At 43.6% G+C, this 22,757-nt stretch overlaps 3 protein-coding genes across 3 annotated transcripts; 2 read left to right on the forward strand and 1 right to left on the reverse strand.

Annotated features, from left to right (window-relative positions):
* Positions 1–3,679: 3,679 nt before the first annotated feature.
* LOC125544965 (Glycosyl hydrolase family 47 protein) lies at positions 3,680–13,686 on the forward strand. The gene is made up of 17 exons (XM_048708779.2): positions 3,680–3,917; positions 6,533–6,652; positions 6,745–6,837; positions 7,392–7,478; positions 8,420–8,510; positions 9,010–9,065; positions 9,446–9,518; positions 9,627–9,736; positions 10,080–10,130; positions 10,360–10,448; positions 10,741–10,822; positions 10,905–11,018; positions 11,221–11,300; positions 11,543–11,678; positions 12,182–12,252; positions 12,339–12,555; positions 13,045–13,686. Exons 1-17 carry the CDS (start codon positions 3,765–3,767, stop codon positions 13,441–13,443), a joined length of 2,022 nt encoding a protein of 673 aa, XP_048564736.1. The 5' UTR covers positions 3,680–3,764; the 3' UTR covers positions 13,444–13,686.
* A 102-nt stretch (positions 13,687–13,788) lies between these two features.
* Positions 13,789–14,528, reverse strand: LOC125544966 (photosystem II reaction center W protein, chloroplastic-like). The gene is made up of 2 exons (XM_048708780.2): positions 14,318–14,528; positions 13,789–14,223 (listed from the first exon to the last, which is right to left on the reverse strand). Exons 1-2 carry the CDS (start codon positions 14,388–14,390, stop codon positions 13,901–13,903), a joined length of 396 nt encoding a protein of 131 aa, XP_048564737.1. The 5' UTR covers positions 14,391–14,528; the 3' UTR covers positions 13,789–13,900.
* A 2,658-nt stretch (positions 14,529–17,186) lies between these two features.
* Positions 17,187–18,862, forward strand: BHLH92 (basic helix-loop-helix (bHLH) DNA-binding superfamily protein). The gene is made up of 3 exons (XM_048712245.2): positions 17,187–17,749; positions 17,839–18,138; positions 18,589–18,862. The coding sequence occupies exons 1-3, from the start codon at positions 17,324–17,326 to the stop codon at positions 18,712–18,714; spliced, it is 852 nt and encodes a 283-aa protein (XP_048568202.2). The 5' UTR covers positions 17,187–17,323; the 3' UTR covers positions 18,715–18,862.
* Positions 18,863–22,757: the final 3,895 nt, after the last annotated feature.

A 22,757-nucleotide genomic window follows, 5' to 3' on the forward strand; every position in this document is an offset into this window, starting at 1 on the left:
TAGGAAAGGGGGAACCTACTCCTAGTAGGAGTAGGATTCCCCCCCTTGGGGCGCACCCCTTGAGGCCGACCGGCCCCCTCCTCCTCTCCTTTATATACGGGGGAGGGGGCACCCCATAGACACACAAGTTGATTTCTTAGCCGTGTGCGGTGCCCCCCTCCATAGATTTCCACCTTGGTCATATTGTCGTAGTGCTTAGGCGAAGCCCTGCGTCGGTAACTTCATCATCACCGTCAACACGTCGTCGTGCTGACGAAACTCTCCCTCGGCCTCAGCTAGATCTAGAGTTTGAGGGACGTCACCGAGCTGAACATGTGCAGATCACGGAGGTGACGTGCGTTCGGTACTTGATCGGTTGGATCGCGAAGACATTCGACTACATCAACCGCGTTACTCAACGCTTCCGCTTTCGGTCTACGAGGGTACGTAGACACTCTCCCCTCTCGTTGCTATGCATCTCCTAGATAGATCTTGCGTGGTCGTAGGATTTTTTTGAAATACCGCGTTCCCCAACAGTGATGTCATATTCTTTCACTCTTTTAGGGTACATAGGATGGAAATAATTTCATATAATTTTTCTCTGAAAAATAATCCATTTGAAATTTAGAGGATTCTAATCTGTAGGTGACATTTGGACTGTGCGTTTTCTTATCCCTGTGTTTTCCATTTTAGACAATTGAAAGAAGCCTATAAATTAGAATTTTGTGCAATACTCCCGAAACACATTTTACCTCTTGCTTAGGACCGCATATTGATAAAGTGCCATGTATTTATGTAGTAGTTGGCAAAAAATTGGCTTCTTCGCCTTTGCAAATAAGAAAGCAAAGTAGGCACCAAGTAGGCACCACATCAACGAAGGATCATACCAAAATCAGTTAAAGAGACGAAGGTAAACATTTTCCAAAATTCAAGAAAATAATATCTTTTACAGAATTTACAAGCCTATAACAAGGTAACCGCCCCACAAGCGACATGTGAGATAGCAGTGGTCGAGAATACCCTCATGGGTTCATGGCGCCAGCGCCAACAAATGGCCAAGCTCTTTCCCCCTTTCCTTGTTTTTTGTTATATCTAGTAGACTTTTGGTTTCTGTACGAACATTATCTCGGGTGCAAGTCATGGTACTTCCACGAGTGAAGTTTGGAGCGAGTATTGCAAGGATCAACTCCATTAAACTATGTGTGAATCCATTAATCAATAGTGACATGTACTCGGTTTCTGAATTTGTTGGGTTCAACTGAACCCAATAACCGTATGTGACTTTGTGCTAGCATTGTTCTAAGCATTTTCTATGGTTATCCAGATTCTGGAGATTATGATAACACCCCTTCTACGGTGCTATTCTGAAACAAATGGTCAATGAGGTCATGAGGGGATGACACAGTATGATGTGAAGCATAAGTGTACAATGAAATTCCACTACAATAGGTATATGTTGCATTGTGTTGCTTATGTATGAATGTATCATGACAAGATTATGACATAGCTTTGGACTAGCTTATAGACAATGGGTGTGGAGTAATTTATTGTCTCTTGGCTCGCCTATGATTGAATCCTTTCTTTGCTTATTGTATTTTTCTGTGAGTAATGAGAGAGCTTTATTAACCGATCATAATATCCTCGTAGCCATCTGAAATAAGCTAAAAGTTGTATGTCAATGCAGCCAACCGTCAAACCCTCAGGTGAATGTTCCTCGTAGCTGAAGAAGCTCGCGACCTACCTTGTTGCACTCCCTTTCACAACTTCAAAAGCTGATAATCAAGAATAAGCCATAAAAAGGCAGCCATCATTTATTTGAAGAAGTGTTTGAACAATCGGCCAACAACCTTTTACTGTAATACAACTACAATAGAGGCGCAATATAATTCCACCATAGCCGACATGGAAATCCATCTTGTAGGAGTCTAATATCTTATAGGCGTGCAAGGATACTAGCCTTCTCAAGCATCAACGCGGACTTGGGGGACCTTCTGAGAAGACAACCCCCAACCCCCCCGGAGGGGGGGGGGCAAATTATGTATAACAATCACTCACTTGCTACTCCCGAGATGAGGAACGAAGCATCCATAATCAACTCTGGCTAGCCTGCCAGAGATGTAACCAATGCTTCACTGAATTTCCGTGCATCCTTGTTCAACAAGGAGATTGTCCACACCATGTTTTTTCTATGAGCTCTTGCTAGTCCACGACATCTGAAGTCCATACCCCGGCTGCTTAGAGAAATCACAAAAGTTATTGACTGGGGACTTCCCTTCATGGAAGATGGTATCATTCCTTAGTGCCAGATGTACTATAACATGAACTAGATCTTTGGGCGAGGGCTGGGGAGGACAAAATGTCACTATACGACAATAATTCATGTGCTACCTACTACACTGTTAAATCGTTGAGTTAGGATATTGATATGGACTTCAAACTATTCCCTTTTAGGGTTCAAAATAGCACTACAAACCGTGTTCAAAGTGAAGTAGATCGCTACAAAAGAAATTTCTATAGTTTTAGGCCCTACAAACCGAAAGAACTCCTACATGAAAAATCACGAGGAATGAAGTCCTACAAATTTCTTATGAAATTACTTAACCAAAAAACTGGAAAAATGAAAACAACACTATCATAGTATTTATATCTATATACCAATATGAAAAAGCTCGAAGGGCTAGATTCAACTAATCCCATTCATCCAACCATGTCAATCAGACGATCTAGACTGCTCCAAAAACAAACACTCAATATATTTAGAATGCAATTAATATCATACCAAATATTAATATAGGTGCAAATATTTTTTCTAAAATAAGCACAAACATACATATTATATGTTCATAGAATAAAGGCTCGGAAAACCGTCCACTGGTCTATACTACTGGCTTAGAGTTTGAGATACAACGACCACTCCTAGACCTTCACCTAAGCAAATCTTGGAAGAAACATGAGATGTCTCCATGAAATAATCCTGCAACTTGCCAAGTCTTCCCCTTCTCCATAATCCTTCCCAAGACAACTTCAACGGATGGGGGAGATGCATTGCCGAATACGATTTGCATTGCGGTGTTTCACATTTTCCAACTCAAACAGCAACACAAAAGAGTACGTAGGTCTTTCCTTGAAGCGGTGATCATAATGAAACACACCCATGTAGAAGACGATCTGTCTCTAGAGTGGACCATTTCGTGTGTCTCTGGGCAGTCACAGCTGGGTGCCAAACGACACGTGCAAAGACGCAGACTACTAGCAAATGATCGATGATTTTTGACATTTGAAATAGAGAGGGCACATGTCTTGATGCGGTAATCCACGTCGGGGCATCCTGTCAGAAATCCAACAGTGGTTCTTGTAGGCCAACCAAGCAAATAACCTACATCATAACACACTTAATAGTCCCAGACGATCTTGGCCGCCACGTCATGCTCTCGACCAAAAAAAATGGCTCGCATAAACAAATCTGACTGGAGAAATCACTCGGCCTCCCAAGCCCAGCGCTAATCACATAATTAACATATAATTAATATTCTATCTAATATTTTTTAGGATATTCTATATCTTTTTTAGGATATTCTATCTAATATCAAGATGCAATTAATATTCTGCCAAATATCAATATGCATAGCACGGTGGTATGTTTTTCTTTTTTCAGAACACGTCTCCTCGTATCTTAAAAAAAAACACGTCTCCTGGAGACGGAGTACCCTGTCCTGGCACTGGCAGTCCTATCTCCCTCCTCCCGGGCTCCCCCTCGTCTCTCGGGCCCGTCCCCAAACTCGAACATGATGCAGCCGATGCGGCTGCGGCTGCGGCGCCAAGGCCGCGCCTCCCCCCTCCTCTGCCTCTCCGCCGCCATCCTCGCGGCCGCTCTGCTCCCTGGCGCCGCCGTCGCAGACGGCGTCACGCCTTCCGAGGCGCGCCTGCTTCGCGACGAGGTACCCCGCCCCTCCCTCAGATCCGCCGCTCCTAGCCGCAGCCCGTCCTAGCTTAGTATAGCTAGTTCCGTGATTCCATTACAGTTCGGCTCCCTGCGGCTTGCTGAACGGTGTCGTTTGCTTCAGTTCGATTGCTAGCTGGTTTGGTAATCTGGTGTTAGGCTCCCCGGATTGATCACTTGGTTTGGTTAATTAAATTTTTAGATTCATGGCTTTTGCCGCATCCCACAGTTTCTTCCTGGAAAAATTGTTAGATTCCTGGCTTCCGTCGCACCCACTGTTTGTTCCAGGAGAACGTGTGTTGTAGGAATCAACTTTCAAGAGTTCACTACCTGGGGCGGAGTAAACCACATGAAACCACCACATTTGGGAGATGTATCATATAACCATCACTTTCGGTCTTTTCATGCCTGATGTGAGATGCCATAAGGCACTGTTAGTGTTCCTGTCAGCGCACATTTTTTTGGATTCATGGGTATTGCTGGCACCTTTAGTGAAAGATCCATACACCCCCCCCCCCCCCCACCCCCCCTCCCCCCACTCAAGATCATTGTTCGATTGTGAGCATGTCTGCTATTTAAGCCTACTAGCAAACGTGCCCGTGCAATGCACCGGGAGATATAAATTGGCGCGTCTTTCAAAATGTCCATCAGCGCAGCATGACAACATTCGAACGGCGCCACCAAAACGTCCATCAGCACAACACGACAACATCCGAATGGTGACACCCGACGCTAGCTGGAGCGTGCACGCCGAGGTCTAGCAGAAATGTATATTGACGACGCATATATTAATTGCATGTCCACTGAGACCTTCCCACAATGTTGTGGCCATTATCAGGTCTTTATCTTTTTTTATTGGCATGTGCAACCACGTATCACAATTTGTGGAGCTAATTTCTTCATCGGGTCTTTTTATTTTTATTGGCACGTGCAGCCACACATCACAATTTGTGGAGTTAATTTCTTCATCTGGTGTTTTTATTGGCAATGTGCAGCCACACATTACAATTTTGGAGTTAATTTCTCCATCAGGTCTTTCTTTCTTTTCTATTTCACCATCGGGTCTTTATTTCTTTTCTTTCATTGGCCTATGCAGCCACGCATCACAATTTGTGGACTTCATTGGGCATCACAATTTGTGGAGTTAATTTCTCCATCGGGTCTTTCTTTCTTTCCTTTTCCTTTGTTCCTAGAATAAATGAGCCACACTTTACCCTCTTATCTAGGTGGCTTGCTGATGTTGAGGTAACTCATCGATGTATATAAATTGGTGAAGTTTTGTGTACAGGAGCGAGGTGGTATTATTTAATTTTATAACGAACCAACTCTCTACCACGAGCATTAGCTGGCTCAGGTAGCTGCAGCGGTTAAGATAGGAAGCAAGTTCGTGAGTTCGAACCCCACCCGCAACGATTTTTTTGCTACTTCCGTGCTGTCCCAGCTACCAACTCGGTCGATGTGAAAACTGCGCGCGGCCCAGGGGCCAGCTGGGGATAGATCGACGTGCACGTATATGGCGAAGCAAGCGGACGAAACAAAAATAGAAAATGAAAGCGGACGAAACCAGTATGGCGGACAAATAAGTGTAAGAAAATTTGGTACCAAACCAAGAATATCACCTCCCTTTATTAGTAGGTATAGATATAGATATAGATATAGATATAGAGTTGAGTGAAAAAAAAGACCACAGCTCAGTTTTGGATTTGGCATTCCTGAGACACGCTGGCACATGTTATTAGTTATAAAGATTGTGTCATCAGAGGTACCGTTTGGGACTTGAAGCAACTGTCCCTACACCCTATCCCAATTACAAATTACAAAGGCACTCTTGTGAGCATGTCCGTTGAATTTTACTGGACGGGATCATTTTATGAATTTCACTGGACCACTCCATTTTCGGGCCTTCTGGTGCTTTTGAGGTTGCCTTGTTTTGAGAAAAAGACTTCACTTTCTTTTTTCCATTCCTTCTTAAATTTATCTTGTAATGAAGCATTTCTGGGGTAAGGCTCTGAATTTTTTGTGCCTTGTGCGAGGCACATTCTGATGATGTTCCCAATGGCAGGATATGGGGTATAATCCAAGTTATAGCTCATTTTTTACGAGTTGCAGCTTAGGCCAGTTCAGTTATCTGATTTATCCAGGATTCCAAGTATATGTCTTACTCTTGTACTCAACCAAGATAACATCGCGTATTTACTTGTTAACCGATCATGTTTTTAACAGTATCTTACCTTGGCCGGCAGTAGTGGCAATAGCTCAAGAGTCTCTAAATGGCACTAGTAAATGTCCACGTGCAATGCATGTTGATATTAGGAGAAAATTAATTGCACATTAATACTAATAGGTAGTATATAGTTAGGTGTTAATTGTGTGATTAGCAGTTTAGCACATGCGTTGATATTTGGTATAATATTATTTGTGCGCTAAACGTGTTGAAAGCTCACCATTGGAGCAATCTAGGTTGTTGGATTGACATGGTTTGATGGCTGTGATGAATTGGATCTGCCCGTTTGGGTGGTATAGATAAGAACAAGCTAGCATATTTTTTAATGCCCTGTATTGACCTAAACTTTGTTGAAATGCTAACAGACAGAAGTATATATTTTTATGCAGGTGAAAGATATGTTTTATCATGCATTTGATGGGTACATGCAACATGCTTTTCCACTTGATGAGTTGCGACCGTTGAGTTGTCAAGGGGAAGACTCCCTTGGTGGTTATGCACTTACTCTTGTAAGAACTAGCAAACTGGTTCCTCAGTATTTTTGCAAACATCTGTTACTTTAGTGGATTATCATTAATCACGAACAAACATTGTTGAACAGATCGATTCTTTGGATACTCTGGCTTTACTAGGTGATAAGGAGAGATTTGCTGCTGGTGTGGAGTGGGTTGGTAAGAACGTCCGCTTTGATATCGTAAGTAAACATGAGTGACATTTAGTGAATCTGGTTTCACTAATTACAGATCTAACGAAATGCATTTTATCCTTTGCTTGTTAGTTTCCGAGTTAAGAAAATGCATCCAGTAAATAGCAAAGAAAATGAAGTACTCTCATATCTTAATTTCTGCTGGGCAGCAAAATGATCAACTGCTTGCTGACCAAATTATTATTATCTCAATGAATTTGTTGATCTACTTCGCAAATGATGACATGAAGTAGCAATACCCTTTTTGGAGCCTTGCATTCTGATTATGTAAAACATATCAGTGTGCTGTGAAGTAGCATGCCCTTTTTGGGGCATTGCAATTTGATTATGAAAAACATACCATCTATTATGTAGGTACCCCATTAATTCGTTATATTTGACTGTTCTACTTCTACTTAGCGTACTTGTTTTTTCGTCTGAATTTCAGCGTGTACAAATCAGAATGTTTCTTCCTTATGGCATTTATGAGTCTGTTATTTAACACTTGATTGTTGTTTAGAACTCACGCCATTTGAGTAATCATGTTTCCTCTGTGCATGCAGAACAAAACTGTCTCAGTTTTTGAAACCAATATACGTATACTTGGGGGTCTGTTATCAGCTCACCTGATTGCCAGTGACTATGCCACTGTATGTCTGCTTGATCCTATCTCATCTTTGCTGTGACTGTTTATGTTCTTACCTATTTCCTGATAACATCACTTTTAGTATGACATGAAAAAGTATACACTTATAGATAGAAACTATAATATATACTTTAGTACAGCATAAAAATCTTACTGAAGCAGCAGCTGTGGTGCAAAACAAAGCTACTAACGTAAGACCATTTTTTTGAACTGAAATTTGCAAGACCATATTGATAATATGTATGCCTACTTTTGACACCAAACTGTAACTTATTACTTGGGAATAACCATGCGGAATATTTTAGTTTTAGTCCCTCTAGACCATCTGTATCCCAATTTCAACACTTCTGTTTTTTGTTTGAGATTATTTTGTAATATTGCAATGGCTGAATGTGATGCATTAAGTAATAGGCGTGGTCACGTGTCAGTTTTTTCTTTAGTTTGCCACGTTTCACTAAAAGCACCCCCATGTAATGAAGAAAATGTTTTCATTAAAAAGAAAAATAATCCACTGTAAAAAGAGGAGAAAGTGACCAAAGAACGCCTCATTACTACTAAACTCTGTTCACCTTATTTGTTCAACTATCAAGTGTGCAGAGTCAATACGATATGAAACCAGTAAAAATGTAAGAAGGTTAGGTAATGCTTCCACTTTAACTTTCTCAGTCTGAACTACAAAAGTGTGACCATAAATGGATACATATTTCTAAGTGGTGGAGCGCAAAGAAGCATGACAGTGTGTGAAACATGCCTTGTGGAGAAAGTATATATACAACTTTCTCTTGTCATCACATGCATGGCTTCAAGTGCTGCGATCTACCAATAAATATCTGCATCAGTTTGAATGACTGAAATTTTACTTAATGTATTTTATTTTGCAAAAAAAGCTGAACATAGATATGGGCATATGGCTCAAGTATTCCAGTATTAACTATTCATTGACAGGGTATGGAGATCGAGTCTTATGATGATCAGTTACTTCATTTGTCCGTTGACTTGGCCCAGAGGTTGTTACCTGCATTTGACACTCCTACAGGTTCACTACTTTGTCTATTTGTATCTTTTTGTAATGGAATATGTTATGTATCCCATCAGTACAGCAGACATTGGACTATTTTTCACCGGCCAGGGTGGTGGTACTAGACCTAATTACAAGGAAAATCATGTTCATTTTAACAATACACACTCACATACATGTGAAAACGCATGGACGGCACACTCATAATGCAAGCATGCACACACTTCACAAATTTATAAAAAGGAAAATATCTTATATGTGACTTGGCAACATGCTGGATTTGCCACTGGAGTTTGGCTGTTGTTGAACCGGTTTCACCGCATCACTGGTGTTTAATGCCACTTTCGATGGCCACAGGTAGAAACGTATACCAAATTGGTTTGGATAAGAAATTTCCCCTTGCATCTCTCGGTCACTCATTTATGATGGATTGAACAAAAAGGCTTTTCAAGTTTCTTAGTTCTTATTGTGTTCTGATTTCCTATTGTTTGCCTAACTAGTGCAATTTGTCTTGTAGGTATTCCATTTGGATCTGTTAATTTATTGTATGGAGTCGATGATGATGAAAGCAAGGCAAGCTTCTTTCTTCTTCCCTTTTGCTGGCTGTAAAGTTTTGCAAAGAGAAACGTCTCTAGAAACATGTTAATTACCAATAATGTTGAGATTTGCTGAGAGTTCCAAAATTCTTATGCATTTTGCTTCAGTAATTTTGGAATGGTTATTCTACTGATTTTGTAACCATTAAACATATTACCTCAGTGTCATCTAATCCTCTATATCACTTTTGAATTACCTCTACTCATGTTCAGTAATTTTTGACGATAAATACCATCACATATGTCCTGCTTAATCTCTCGTATTCATGCTTGTAACTAGCACGAGCAAGTTACCTGGCTATTAAGTGGACATGAACATACATTAGATTTGCTGTTGACATCTGGATGTTACTCCAGATAACATCGACGGCTGGTGGCGGCACTTTGACATTGGAGTTCGGTGTCTTGAGTCGGTTGACTAATAACACTGGTCAGTATTGGCAATATGAATCAGTGTTGTGCTTTGATCTTGTAGTATCGCTTTCTTATTGTTAGTGCATTATATCATTCTTTGTTAAATTTGCTACTCCCATCGCAGTTTTTGAGCAAGTTGCAAAAAATTCAGTGCGTGGGATATGGGCACGCAGGTCGAAACTCAACCTTGTCGGTGCCCATATAAATGTCTTTACTGGTGAATGGACACAAAAGGTATTAATTGTTATCCTCGTATGACAATTTTTGAGCCACCAAATGTATTTTTCTGCACTCTCTTGCCGTATAACACTTTGATGTACAAGAAGCTAGCTCATGGTATTTGTGTAGGCATGTACCACTGTCTGGGATAAATACCATGTCCCATGCTACTCACTATGTCTATTTATTAAATTGATATGACTGGTCATGCCAGTGGAGTGGAAACATGTTTGTTCTGCGTTGTATCGTCGCTTTTGCTTGTCTGGGGGCCGTGCTAACAATACCAACATAATTACTTCCAATTTTTTCCCTTTGCATTCTTAGTTTCTGAAGACGATTCACCATTACCATCATGCAGGATGCAGGAATCGGCACAAGCATCGACTCGTTCTACGAATATGTTCTGAAGGTGTCCAAAACTCTAAATAATGTAGAACATAGATATTATTTTTTTGGAAAAAAGTATTGTACAATCGAATGTAATAAGATAGGCGTGCCAGATATTTTTGAATAATCCTTGATACATGTTTATTCTATAGCTTGACCAAAACCCTGCTCATCATCTAGTTGGTTCTCTCTTAATCTATTTCTTGACTTCCCTACCATAGATTTTAACAGTTATTATTTTGTATCAACAGGCATATTTATTGTTCGGAGATGAAGAATACTTGTATGTATTTCAAGAGGCTTACAAGGCTGCCATGCACTACCTCCACCATGATCCTTGGTAAAAATGCTATTACTTTTTAAATCATATTCAACGCTGTTAAGCCCCAGTATCATGTCATTGTTTGAGGATATTTGGTTATTTTGCAAGGTTGTATTTTTTAAAGGTCAAAATTGGAATTTGATCTCTATAACATGATGAAACTGTAACGTACAACTACATAAGTTCAATCATGTTTTCTTGCTCAGCATATACGGTCAGATAGTTTATGTTTTCATGCTATTGTAAGTTTTTCAGCTGCTTCCTGTTGAATGTTCAAGTTTGATGTCTAATTTTCAAAATTCCATGTTAGGTATATTGAGGTAAATATGAATTCTGGTGCTACTGTTTGGCCACTATTCAATAGTCTGCAGGCATTCTGGCCAGGACTTCAGGTTTGGGTTCTTCATATAACAGAACATATACCAGCTCTGCAGCACATATTTTAGATAATTGCTTATGCTACTTAGATTTAAGGTTTTAGCTGGAGATGTAGATCCTGCCATTCGAACACATGCTGCCTTCTTTAGCGTCTGGAAAAAATATGGGTTCACTCCAGAAGGGTTTAATCTGGCTACATCCACTGTTCAGGTAATGGAATAACCGAATAAATTTTATGCGTTTATGGGTTAATAATTTTTGGTCCTCAATCTGGCCGGATACACCGCAAGCCTTGAACTTCAAATGGAATTATCAATTCTAAAAGACAAATATGGTCCTAGCAAAACTGCTGTAACGAGAGTATTTACCACTTTCTTATTCTCACCATTTGATATGTTCCAATGTTTCATAGAACGGACAAAGGAGCTACCCGCTGCGGCCTGAGTTGATTGAAAGCACATATTGGCTATTCAAGGCTACCAGAGATTATAGGTGTGTTTTCTTTGCAAGTAAGATATAGTTTGTTCTTGTGTAAACAGACCAATCTTTTAGAATCAAGTGCTCTTACCACTTAAAGGGACATATGAGACCTGAGTGAAGCTCTCCATGTATGATTCTTTTATGTGATGCTGATGTGGACAAAAGAAGTGTTCACCTTCGCTATTATTGATGGGAACCTGTTGATTTTTAGTTAAGTGCAAAACTATAACTTCGTTACCATGAAAAATTTGCAGGTACCTTGATGTTGGAAGGGATATACTAGCAAGCCTTCAATATGCTGCTAAATGTCCTTGCGGCTACTGCCACATTTCAGATGTGGAAACCCACAAGCAGGATGACCACATGGAGAGTTTTTTCCTTGCAGAAACGGCAAGTAATTTTATATCAAAATATGCAATATATTCTTTGCCAATAAAATGCTGGCATGATTTTTTTCGTGGACCAGCACCGCACATCACCTAGATCAGTTTGTTAGAAATGAGATTAGCATGTGTATGGGTAACTACTTAGTACTTCCTCCGTAAAGAAATATAAGAGCGTTTAGATCACTACTTTAGTGATCTAAACGCTCTTATATTTCTTCACCAGTTCTAAACATTTAGTCATTTTTCTTGTAGGGTATCTTAGTCTACTAACACGAGAGTGAACCATAAACTTTAAAACAATCTCTTCTCTGGACCCTAACATTTATGATTAGATCTGGCGAACTACGAAATATAATCATCTACTTTGTGTCTCCTAAAATTTATGTGCACATTATATTTCCTCGAGCCCTTCTCCCGAATCATAATATGTATGAATGCTTGACATGAATTAAAAAAACAGTCATTTCATGTCTGTACCAGTTAAATCTAACTACGAACACATTGCAGGTAAAATATCTCTGGCTTCTTTTTGATTTAGCTGTAGGCCCTGATAACATTGTTGAAAATGGGCCATATAAGTAAGTACGACTTCTGTGGAGTTATTGAGTTCAGTTGCTTATTCAGATGTAACATTCCAACTTACCATGTATCATTGACTCTGCAGATACATATTCAGCACAGAAGGCCATTTGTTACCTGCTACTCCCGAAATAACCTTGGTAGATGAGCATTGTCTTCATTTTGGAGACCGTGGCTACGGCAGTGGTGATGGTTCCAGTATACAGCAAAGTGCTAACTGTGCCCAGTTTGATGAAAGACGGACTGTTTCCAGTCAAAATTCATTGTCCAATGTTTTGTTCACAACAAGAGGTTACATCAAGGTATGCTCTACTGCATTTCTGATTAACTTTTCTTTAGGCACCTTCTCTGCCTTGCAGAAAGAAAATGGACGATAATGGAACATGTTGTTTAAATTGAATCTGCTTTAATGATATATTAACTGTTTGCATGGAGCATATTTAATTGTGTTATTAACTTTCCACTTGTTGTTACCGGTCCTTCACTAGGTGAGGAAAGATGAGATTGAACAGTGGAATGTATATTTTATCTGAGTAGTTTAGGAGTGGACTTCGAATGCCATGCATGGTTTCCGTGTCAATCTGATGTTGCGTTCGAGTGTTCAATATGTAAGAACTAAAGATGGACGGCCTTATTTTATGGTTTATTATGGTGCTTGTGCTATTGTACAGGAATACCACACTTACCAAGCGGATCTTTTAAGATCTTTTGTCACTTCGATCTAGTATATACGTTGGTTTGAAGTTGAAGGTGTGTTTTTCTTTTCTGACTGCGATACATCTTTTTGCTAGGGAGTTTGTCCAGGATTGAGTCATGCACAGAAACTTGGCATATCATACCATGGCGAAGAGGATAACACGCAGAATTCTAGAAGTCATGAGCACCCCGATGAATCTTATGTGGACCAATCCAGTGTCCAGATTCAATCGAGTTCTGTAATATTGATCTCTCATCCAGCCACAAGCCCACCTGATGAGCCTTTGAAAACCAGGTCAAGAGCTCAGCACCTTGAAAATATTGTGGTAACTGGCGATTCTGAGCCAATAGAAGTTACTGATGCTACTGGTGGCTCGTCCGAAGGAAACACTGAAATTTTTTCCGAGGTCACCTTAAGCATCTCTGAACAGATAGAAGTTACTGCTGAAGAGATTGTGACTCAGGACAATCATATTGAAGATAGTACCAGCTGACCATTAGAGTAGGCACCAGTTTTTACACCTAACCTGGAGCACCTTGAGAATCAACATTCATCAACAGATTTTGTTGTAGATCAAAAAGTTAATATTCTGTTGCAGCGAACCGATACATGTTCTGTTATATGGGTTTGATCAAATAGCTGATGTAAAGTTATGTACACTAGAAGCAAAGGAACTATATGGCCAAAATGGCACATACCATCACAGATCAGCAATTTTACTGAGAACTTGGACCTATCTGTGCGTGCGTGAAATTTTCCTTGGATGTTTTTATTATTCATCCAAGTCGCGAGACACAGTCTTCAAGGCGGGGCGAGCAAACCATCTGACGGCGAAACATCTCAGAATGGAAACGCTTAGATACAAATATCCATCTCTGGAATTACATTACACCGATCATGGCGATGCTCGCGAGCGGATTACATGAGACGACGAGGAAACTATGTGTAGCTTAGAGCGAGAGGCCGCCGGACTCCTCGTCCTCGTCGAGGCCGGAGGTGTATACGGTGTAGAGCGACCAGATGAGGCCGAAGACGCCCAGGAGGATCCACCCCAGCAGGTTGTTGCTCAGCCCCAGGCTCAGCCCGGTGCCCTCCGTCGACATCCGCTCGTCGACCAGCGCCAGCGCCGGCCCCGCGGACGCGGTCACCGCGCCCGCCGCGGCGAGCAGGGACGCGCCAGCCCCGCGGACGGCGGCGGCAGGGGTCGCCTCCTTGGCGTCCTTGGAGTAGCTGCACCTCACCCTCTCGCTCCTCGTCCTCAGCTGGGGCAGACCTGCACGGTTAATCGGCTCAGCTCAGCTCAGGCTTGGGCTGCGAACGCTGCACATGGAACACACACACGCGCAGCGGCACGTAGCGCTACGTACCTAGGGCCTGCGGCCTGGCGATGGCGGCACGGGCGACGACGGTGGTCGCCGCGGCGGCGCTGATGGTGGCCATTTGGTTGTTGTGCTTGCGCTGCTTGCCGCTGGCCTGCTGGTGCTGGAGAGTGTGGCTTGCTCGGGTCTTGCTTGGCTAGCGTGTGCTGGTCCGCACGGTGTATCCTTAATAAGGCGACGTGTGAAAATATCGACAATAAGCGGGGCCGCGGATCGCTTGGCACCACCAGGATTGGGTGAGGCGGGAGATTGGCTATCCTGTCGTGGCCAATCAGAGCTTGCCGCGTGGACCCGCAGATTCTCCGGTGGAAATAAGTGGACGTCTGCACAGCGACTCTAGTTTGGCTGAGTGGTACTGGTATTTCGAGAGGAGAAATCGCATGTTGTAGGAATTTTTGCCATATTGATTAATTAATCGCATGCTGTCCCGATGCTAATTCTCTAGCCCGGCTATGGGAAGTTTTGGCCCCACTTGTTTCATTTCGACCTATTATATAAAACCTACATACACAGTATTTTCCTATGCATGCCATAATCCAGCTTATGGGCTACCCAACTTGCTCAACTTCTTTTAGACGGTCATTGAACTCTTAAACTACGGGCCTGTTTGGTTTGGCTAATTTTGTCATAGTTTGCCACTCAAATTTTGCTAAACTTGTCTAACTTTAGGTTCACAAACTCTTAGCAACACTTCAGATTGCCTAAGAAAATATTGTCACATTTTTGTGCGTATGGCATGCCGAGTTTACTTTTTCACAAAAGGAATCTTGTCTACGGTGTGGCTTGAACCAAACATCCGTTCAATTTGATCAAACATATCTAACATCGGTCGAATGAACACCATATATTGCATTGATATGCAAAAAGTAACTTTGGACCATAGGCATACTGTGTCCTTTTTTTTTCAAAGTTCAAAGAAATGGATTTTTATAGCTAAAAAAATTCTGAAATTCTTCGTACATGCACACATAGAAGGGTAATATATGTGTATGAATTTTCATCAAAATTTGCGCTTGTATGTGAGAGGTAGAAAATACAAATAAATGCAAAAATCATCTTGTTTTTTGTTACCGGGTCTTTGTCTTTTTTGCAGGGTATAATATAGCATAATTGTGAAACAAAATTTGAATGTCACTTAGAGCACATGCATAAATTTTGAGTGTGAAAACAATCAATTCTTTTTTAAACCTTTAAGTGCCAGTTTCTAGCCTTTAATAAAACATGCTCAGTGGCCACCGTGCTTCAAAAGTCCTCTTTGGTTGCTATGTACGTCTTCAAGCAACTTTTATTTAGATGGCGCTTCTATGGGCCGCACAATTTTTATTTTGATTTTTCAAGTTATTTATTTTTATTTTCATATTATTTTACCATTCAAAAAAATAATGTAAGAAAAATTACAATTGCCATAACTGAAGAAACTGTTAGTGTGTTTTAAAACTGTTCAACATGTTTTTGGAGGATGTTTCACGTGTACTAAAAAATTATAGCGTGTTTTTGAAAAAAATGTTCGTCTTGCATTAAACAATTGGAAATTTGTATTAAAAAGAGTTCAATTTGTATTAAGAATCATTCTATAGCATTTTGAATATTTGTATTAAATTTTTTAACACAATACTTTTTAATGCATGCTGAATACTCCATAATAATTAGGTATTTTAATTTGTTAACAATAGAAATACAATAAAGATAAACAATAGTGTGTGTGCCTTGTGGTCCAGAATCATATATTTAGACAACAATTTCTAATATAGGTTAAACTATTTCAATCCCCATAAATTGTTGAAAAAAATTCATGTCTAGCTCTTCAAAGTACGTGCAACAAAACTACACATGATCTTTTAAAAAACCCGATAGATAACACATTAGGAAATTTGCAGAGCGATATGTGGAAAGCGTCTACAAAGCTTTCTATCTAAGAGGTGAACGCATGGCATATTTTGGCCAAGTGGGCAGACCGAGTCGTAGTTGATCAGGAAGTGTCAGGTTCGAAACCCCTACATTATGAATTTTTCATGTTATTTCTCACCACCATACACTGTGTTTGAGGTCTTTTTTCATGAGGGGGGTTTCCGCTAAAAAAATCCTCACGCACGGAGTACCCAACACTGTCCCTGCTCTCAGCAACTGACAGGTGGGTCACTGCCATGCTGGCATGCCACGCGGGTTAGATGTACGGGCGGATATAGAAGGAGGCACCCTATTTGCACGGCCGGGCAAGTTCAAACACTTATTTTATGTATTTTACAACTTTAAACATCAAACCGAACATGCAGGACAAGTTGAGTCACCTTCAATGTATTTAACTTTAATCGGAGCGCATAGACATTCCATATAGAGCATGTAAACCATGCGCATGCGATCGAAAGAAACCATCCCGCTGTTCTGTGCAGGCTGCAGCTTCCGGGATACTACTGGCCATCTCTCCCAGAACCGCATTACGGCCAGCAATCAACGCACGCATCGTGCGTATACACCGCACGCCGAAACAAAAGGAGGGCCAAGTAGAAGTTTTCAATCCTTCTATCTGAATCTGACCATCGATCGGTGCTTTCTGTTCTGATGTTGCCTCGGAGCAGAGGACACCGAGCTCCTTCCATCGTACGTATATGCATGGCATACAGACTACGCGCGGGTACTGTACGGCCGTCTTTCTAAATGAAAAACAGGTACACCGTAGACCGTACACACCATGCAGACGCAGACACGCAGTGCTGCAGTGAGAAGCCGTGCTGCTTCTGCTTTCACTTTTCAGCCAGCCAGCCAGCCTTCAAACAGTGTGCCCGGTCAAACCAAACCACCCGCGGGCGTGACGACCTTTCTTCTCCTCCTCGGTCTTTTTTTTGTCGTGCCGCCACACCTGGACGCCCGCGTATACAAGCGCAGACACGCGCGCGATCGCGGCACCACCAACAGCGGCAACATCGGCATGCGTGCAAGCATAGCCTCGGCATTCAGAGCACCCAGAGGCCACCGGGAGAACTTGGTCCTTGAGCCATGGACGAGTGGTTCTTCTCCGTCGACCGGGACGACGACGACGGCCTGATGAGCCTGATGGGCCTCCTCTCGCCCCCGCCCGCGGTGGCGCACCAGGGCAGCGCCTTCGCGCCGTACCAGCGGCGTAGTACGGCGACGTCGTCGCTGGCGTCCCCGGGCCGGCGGCAGCGCGCGCGGGGCAGAGCCAACGTCCACCGGAGCATGCACGAGTACCTGAGGCCGAGGCGCATCAATGGCCTTGAGTCGTCTCCCCAGGGGACATCTTCTGGAGCACGAGCGGCGCCGCCAGCGAAGGAGCCGATCGAGCCGCAGGTGCCGCGCAGCTCGGCGTTCCGGCACATCACGCGGGAGCGGCTGCGGCGGGAGCGCCTCAGCCAGGGCTACGCCGACATCCGCGCCCTCCTGCCCCCGGGACGGGCACCAAACGTACGTACGTTGATCACATCAATTGGTCGCTGAACTGCAAACGCAAGTGAAGTGACACGAGCATTTCTCTTCTGCACGTTCGTATGCAGGGTGCCAAGAACTTCGTCCTCGCCGCGGCGGTCGACTACATCAGGGAGCTGGAGGGGAGGAAGGGCCGGCTTGGCGCGCGGAATGCAGAGCTGGTGAGATCGTCAGAATCAGACGGCGCGTCCCGCGGCGGTGTGGTGGTCAAGGTGCGCAGCGAGGGCGTGTGTTCTTCTATGGCTGGCGTGCTTGAGGCGGTGCTCCGGCGGCTCAAAGCCATGCAGGAGCTGCGGGTGACGGCGATCCGGTCGTGGTGCTGCGACGGCGCCATGTGCATGGACGTCGCGGTCGCGGTGGAGTCAACGGTACGTGCGCCGGAAAGCCTAATCCGACTTTAGTTCTTTCGACGAATTGCTCTCCATCAGTGCCCGAGTTAACGGGGTAGGAGTAGGAAGAGGCTGTTTGTTTCTAGAGACTTATTGGTTTATGGACTTAAATAAGTCTTTATAAAGAATTTAAAGTGGACATTTGAGATTTATCAAATAAGATTCTTAAGGAGGGACTTATAAGGACTTATAGTTGTAATATGGTTTTATTGAGACTTATAAGTCTCAGGAACCAAACAGATAGGGACTTGAGACTTATAAGTTGGGACTAAAAAAAAGTCCTAGGATTTATGAACCAAACAGGGCCATAGTCGCAGGTTGACTGCTTCTTCGGTCAGAATGAGTCAACATGGTTCGATTCAGTATCATGCGAAATTTAATTATATACTACTCTACTTGCTAAACTCCGTTTATCTCGTGCTCGTGTAGGTATCTTCGTTTGAGGTGGACATGCGAATAACAAATGCCTTGATAGAGCTTGAGGAAATCAAACCCGGCCGCTTGAAGGATCCAGTGAAGCGTAGCTCCAATTTTAGTTTTCAAGTTGTGAGTTGATGCAGTAAGAAATATATTCGCAAAAAAAAGAAGAAAAGATGTAGCATCCTTTAATTCACAATATGCTCCCTATGATGTGAAGCTCTCACAATCAATTGAGGTGTACAACTTGAGATTTTGCCCCACGATTTTAACTTGGTCATCGTCTCAGTGGGTCCCTTTGGTCACTGCATGAGATTTCATTGGTCATTGCATGAGATTTCATTCTGGTCATTGCATGAGATTCGACTAGACGGGGCGTTCGGCCTAGCTGAACTGATTGGTTCGGTTCTTCAAGTAATATAGAAAGTTGGCTCATTCATATATGTGATGACTAGTTGGTTACTCCACAAATGCAAAATGTATTGTCTTTTGCACCAAGACCGAGGCAAAATGCAAAATGTATTGTTTTTAGGCTTCATCAGCCATCGGGCTTTTATGTGTTCGGGCCGGGCTTGGGCCTAAAAACCAGGCCTGATGGCTGGGCCGGGTCGGGCTTGGGCCTAGGTTTTTTGACTCGGGCTTGGCTAGGCCCGACCCGAAGCCCGGACCGACCCGAGTTTTGGCCAGTGTAACGCCCCGAGACCGATGTGCCAGGTGTCCTCCAGTTATTCACTGTTGTTGCCTTGTCATTGCTTGCGTGTCATGCATTGCATATCATGTCATCATGTGCATTTCATTTGCATACGTGTTTGTCTCATGCATCCGAGCATTTTCCCCGTTGTCCGTTTTGCATTCCGGCGTTCCGTTCTCCTCCGGTGGTCATTTCTACCTTTCTTTCATGTGTGGGGATTAAACATTTTTGGATTGGACCGAGACTTGTCTTGCGGCCTTGGTTTACTACCGGTAGACCGCCTGCCAAGTTTCGTACCATTTGGACTTCGTTTGATACTCCAACGGTTAACCGAGGGATCGAAAAGGCCTCGTGTGTGTTGCAGCCCAACACCCTTCCAAAGTGGCCCAAAACCCACCTAAACCTCCTCCATCATCTCGATCGTTCGATCACGATCGCATGGCCGAAAACCGCACCTCATTTGGACTCTCCTAGCTCCCTCTACCTATAAATATGTGCTCCCCTCCCGAAATTCGCGGATGAACCCTAGCCTTCCCCTTCCTCGCGCCGCCGGACATGTCCGTCCGCGCCGGACGCGTCCGCCGGCCACCTCACTCCGCCCAATGGCAGCGTGCCACGTCACTCCGCCGCCACAGCCAGCCACTCCCCTCGCGCCACCTCAGCCCCGCCTCCTTTCTCTCTCCTCCCCGCCTCCCGCGGCCCGCCGGACCCGAGGCAGGCCCGCCCGGGCCCGGATCTGCGCGCGCCTGCCCCGCCGCCTGGGGGCGCCCGCGCCGCCACCGGACCGTTCCAGCCCCGCCGCATCTTCGCCGTGCCTCCGCTCGACGCCGCGCGCCTCGCCGGCCGCGAGCTCCGGCCACCGCGAGCCGGCCGCCTCCGTCCGTCGTCCGCCGCCCAACCTCGCCGCGGGGGCCGCCAGCGCCGCCACCAGCTCCGGCCGACGACCTCGGCCTCCTCCTCCTCGACCTCGAGCCGGCCACCGCCTCCCCTGCTCTCCGGCGTTAACTCCGGCGCAGGCCCGGCCCTGCCTCGATCTGCGTGCACCCAGGTCAAAACCCTAGATCTGTCTCGGAGTGGTAATTTTCGCTAAGTCCCCGAGTTTTCCATGTTTCAAATGCCCTTGTTCATCATGTCGTATCTCTGTATCCGTAGCTCTGTTTTGAGCGTGTAGCATATCGAAATGTTCGTCTCAGAGAGCACACCATTTCATCTCATTGCATCATTTTCTTTTGAGTTCATCTTGATGCCCGAAATGCTGTTGGAAGAGAGCTATTTGAGTTAGTTGTCAGATCTGCTGCTCCAATTAGATATTTGTCATTTTTGCCATGATTTATGTGTGCATGATATGCCCCTGAGCTCTACATGTGTTTTGTTATATGCTTTTCCATCTTTCCAGAGGTGCAACCCATGTATTTTTTGTGATGTGTGTGGTGACTAGCACAAGCTTGCAAAGTGGTGCATTCGTTAATGCTGATTTCAGGGACTTAGCAATTCCACTAAGTCCTTGATCTGTTTATTTCAATATGCCATATGTTCATATTGTTTCCTAGTGATTCGTGCCTCTTTTGAGGATGATCAGTAAAGATGTTTTGTTAATCTTGTAGTGCTCTATCCATCCATGTCTTTGTTTGCAATTATCGAGTACCCTAGCTTGAGTCAATCGAGCTCTACTTTTGCTATTTCGTGAATCTGGGCAGATTGTCTACTTGTTAGCGATTTTGCCGAGGATGTTGTAGTTGATCCGTGCATGCTATGCTATTGTTATTGCCATGTTTAGCTTGTATGATGTGTATTCTTGATGGGTGTATACTTAGATTGTCATGCCTTACTTTGTAGTGAGTGCATCGAGCTCGTAAACATGCCTACTTGATATCTGATTTGCATGCTCTAGTTTTTCACCAAGTCTGTGATCTGATTATGTTTTTGCCATGTTCACATGCATGCAATTGTATTTTCTGATCCCTTTTGGCTCAAGGTCACTAAGGGACTTTTGTTAAGCTCTTTGAGTAGCTCCATGCCATGCTTTACTTTGCCATGTTCAGGCCCTGTAGCATATAGTTTTATTGCTCCAAAGTGTGCTACCTGATCTGAAATTCCAGGCTTGTGTTAATTTCACTAAGTCTGAGATCTGTTTACCAATTGCTCTTTTGCCATGCTTGTTTGAACCTGTTAATGGATGAATTGGCCGTAGCTCAGTGTTCATCTTTTGTTAAGCTTTATGAATGGATCCCTGCCATGTATTTTGTTGCCATGTTTGAGTGCTGTAGCATGTTCAACTTGTTGCATTTAGATGGCTACTTGCTGTATATCGCAGACTGGTGCCATATTTGAATTGCTCGCCATTTCCAAACCGTAACTCCGATTCCGGTGATATTTATATCGTTTTCAAGCGATTTAATCTCACCTTTCCATTGGCACACTTGAATTTCCAAGTTGAGGCCAGGTTCAATCATTCCTTGTTAAATCATGCATATGCATCGCATACCGCATCCCGCATATCATACCATGTTCATGTGTTGGTTGTTTACTATGTTGTGTGCTTCTTTCCGGTGTTTGCTTCTTCGGGTTGGTTCCGGTAACGTCGCGTTTGTGAGGATCCGTTCGACTACGTCCGTTTGTCTTCTTCATGGACTCGTTCTTCTGCCTTGCGGGATTTCAGGCAAGATGATCATACCCTCGAAATCACTTCTATCTTTGCTTGCTAGATGCTCGCTCTTTTGCTATGCCTATGCTGCGATACCTACCACTTGCTTATCATGCCTCCCATATTGTTAAGCCAAGCCTCTAACCACCTTGTCCTAGCAAACCGTTGTTTGGCTATGTTATCGCTTTGCTCAGCCCCTCTTATAGCGTTGTTAGTTGCAGGTGAATATTGAAGTTTGTTCCTTGTTGGAACATGGAGATGTTGTTCCTTGTTGGAACATGTTTACTTGTTGGGATATCACAATATATCTTATTTAATTAATGCATCTATATACTTGGTAAAGGGTGGAAGGCTCGACCTTATGCCTGGTGTTTTGTTCCACTCTTGCCGCCCTAGTTTCCGTCATATCGGTGTTATGTTCCCGGATTTTGCGTTCCTTACGCGGTTGGGTTATAATGGGAACCCCTTGACAGTTCGCTTTGAATAAAACTCCTCCAGCAAGGCCCAACCTTGGTTTTACCATTCGCCACCTAGCCTTTTTCCCTTGGGTTAGGCCAGCCCAAGGGTCATCTTTATTTTAACCCCCCCGGGCCAGTGCTTGTCTAAGTGTTGGTCCGAAACAGAGCCACTTGCGGCGCCACCTCGGGGAAACCTGAGGGCTGGTTTTAGCTGTACGTAGTGTTCATCCGGTGTTGCCTTGAGAACGAGATATGTGCAGCTCCTATCAGGATGTCGGCGCATCGGGCGGTCTTGCTGGACTTGTTTTACCATTGTCGAGGATGTCTTGTAACCGGGATTCCGAGCCTGATCGGGTCTTCCCGCTAGAAGGAATATCCTTCGTTGACC

This window comes from Triticum urartu, chromosome 3A, assembly GCF_056163025.1.
Source record: "Triticum urartu cultivar PI428250 chromosome 3A, HENAU_Tu73, whole genome shotgun sequence".
NCBI lineage: Eukaryota > Viridiplantae > Streptophyta > Magnoliopsida > Poales > Poaceae > Triticum > Triticum urartu.

Bases quoted from the DNA above. Each gene is read 5' to 3' on its own strand.
- LOC125544965 (XM_048708779.2), top strand. From the start codon at position 3,765: ATGATGCAGCCGATGCGGCTGCGGCTGCGGCGCCAAGGCCGCGCCTCC. The intron at 9,519-9,626 runs GTCAGTATTGGC...CTCCCATCGCAG, and splicing joins TCGGTTGACTAATAACACTG to TTTTTGAGCAAGTTGCAAAA. The intron at 11,679-12,181 runs GCAAGTAATTTT...AACACATTGCAG, and splicing joins GTTTTTTCCTTGCAGAAACG to GTAAAATATCTCTGGCTTCT.
- LOC125544966 (XM_048708780.2), bottom strand. From the start codon at position 14,390: ATGGCCACCATCAGCGCCGCCGCGGCGACCACCGTCGTCGCCCGTGCC. The intron at 14,224-14,317 runs GTACGTAGCGCT...TTAACCGTGCAG, and splicing joins CGCCAGGCCGCAGGCCCTAG to GTCTGCCCCAGCTGAGGACG.
- BHLH92 (XM_048712245.2), top strand. From the start codon at position 17,324: ATGGACGAGTGGTTCTTCTCCGTCGACCGGGACGACGACGACGGCCTG. The intron at 17,750-17,838 runs GTACGTACGTTG...GTTCGTATGCAG, and splicing joins CCCCGGGACGGGCACCAAAC to GGTGCCAAGAACTTCGTCCT. The intron at 18,139-18,588 runs GTACGTGCGCCG...GTGCTCGTGTAG, and splicing joins CGGTCGCGGTGGAGTCAACG to GTATCTTCGTTTGAGGTGGA.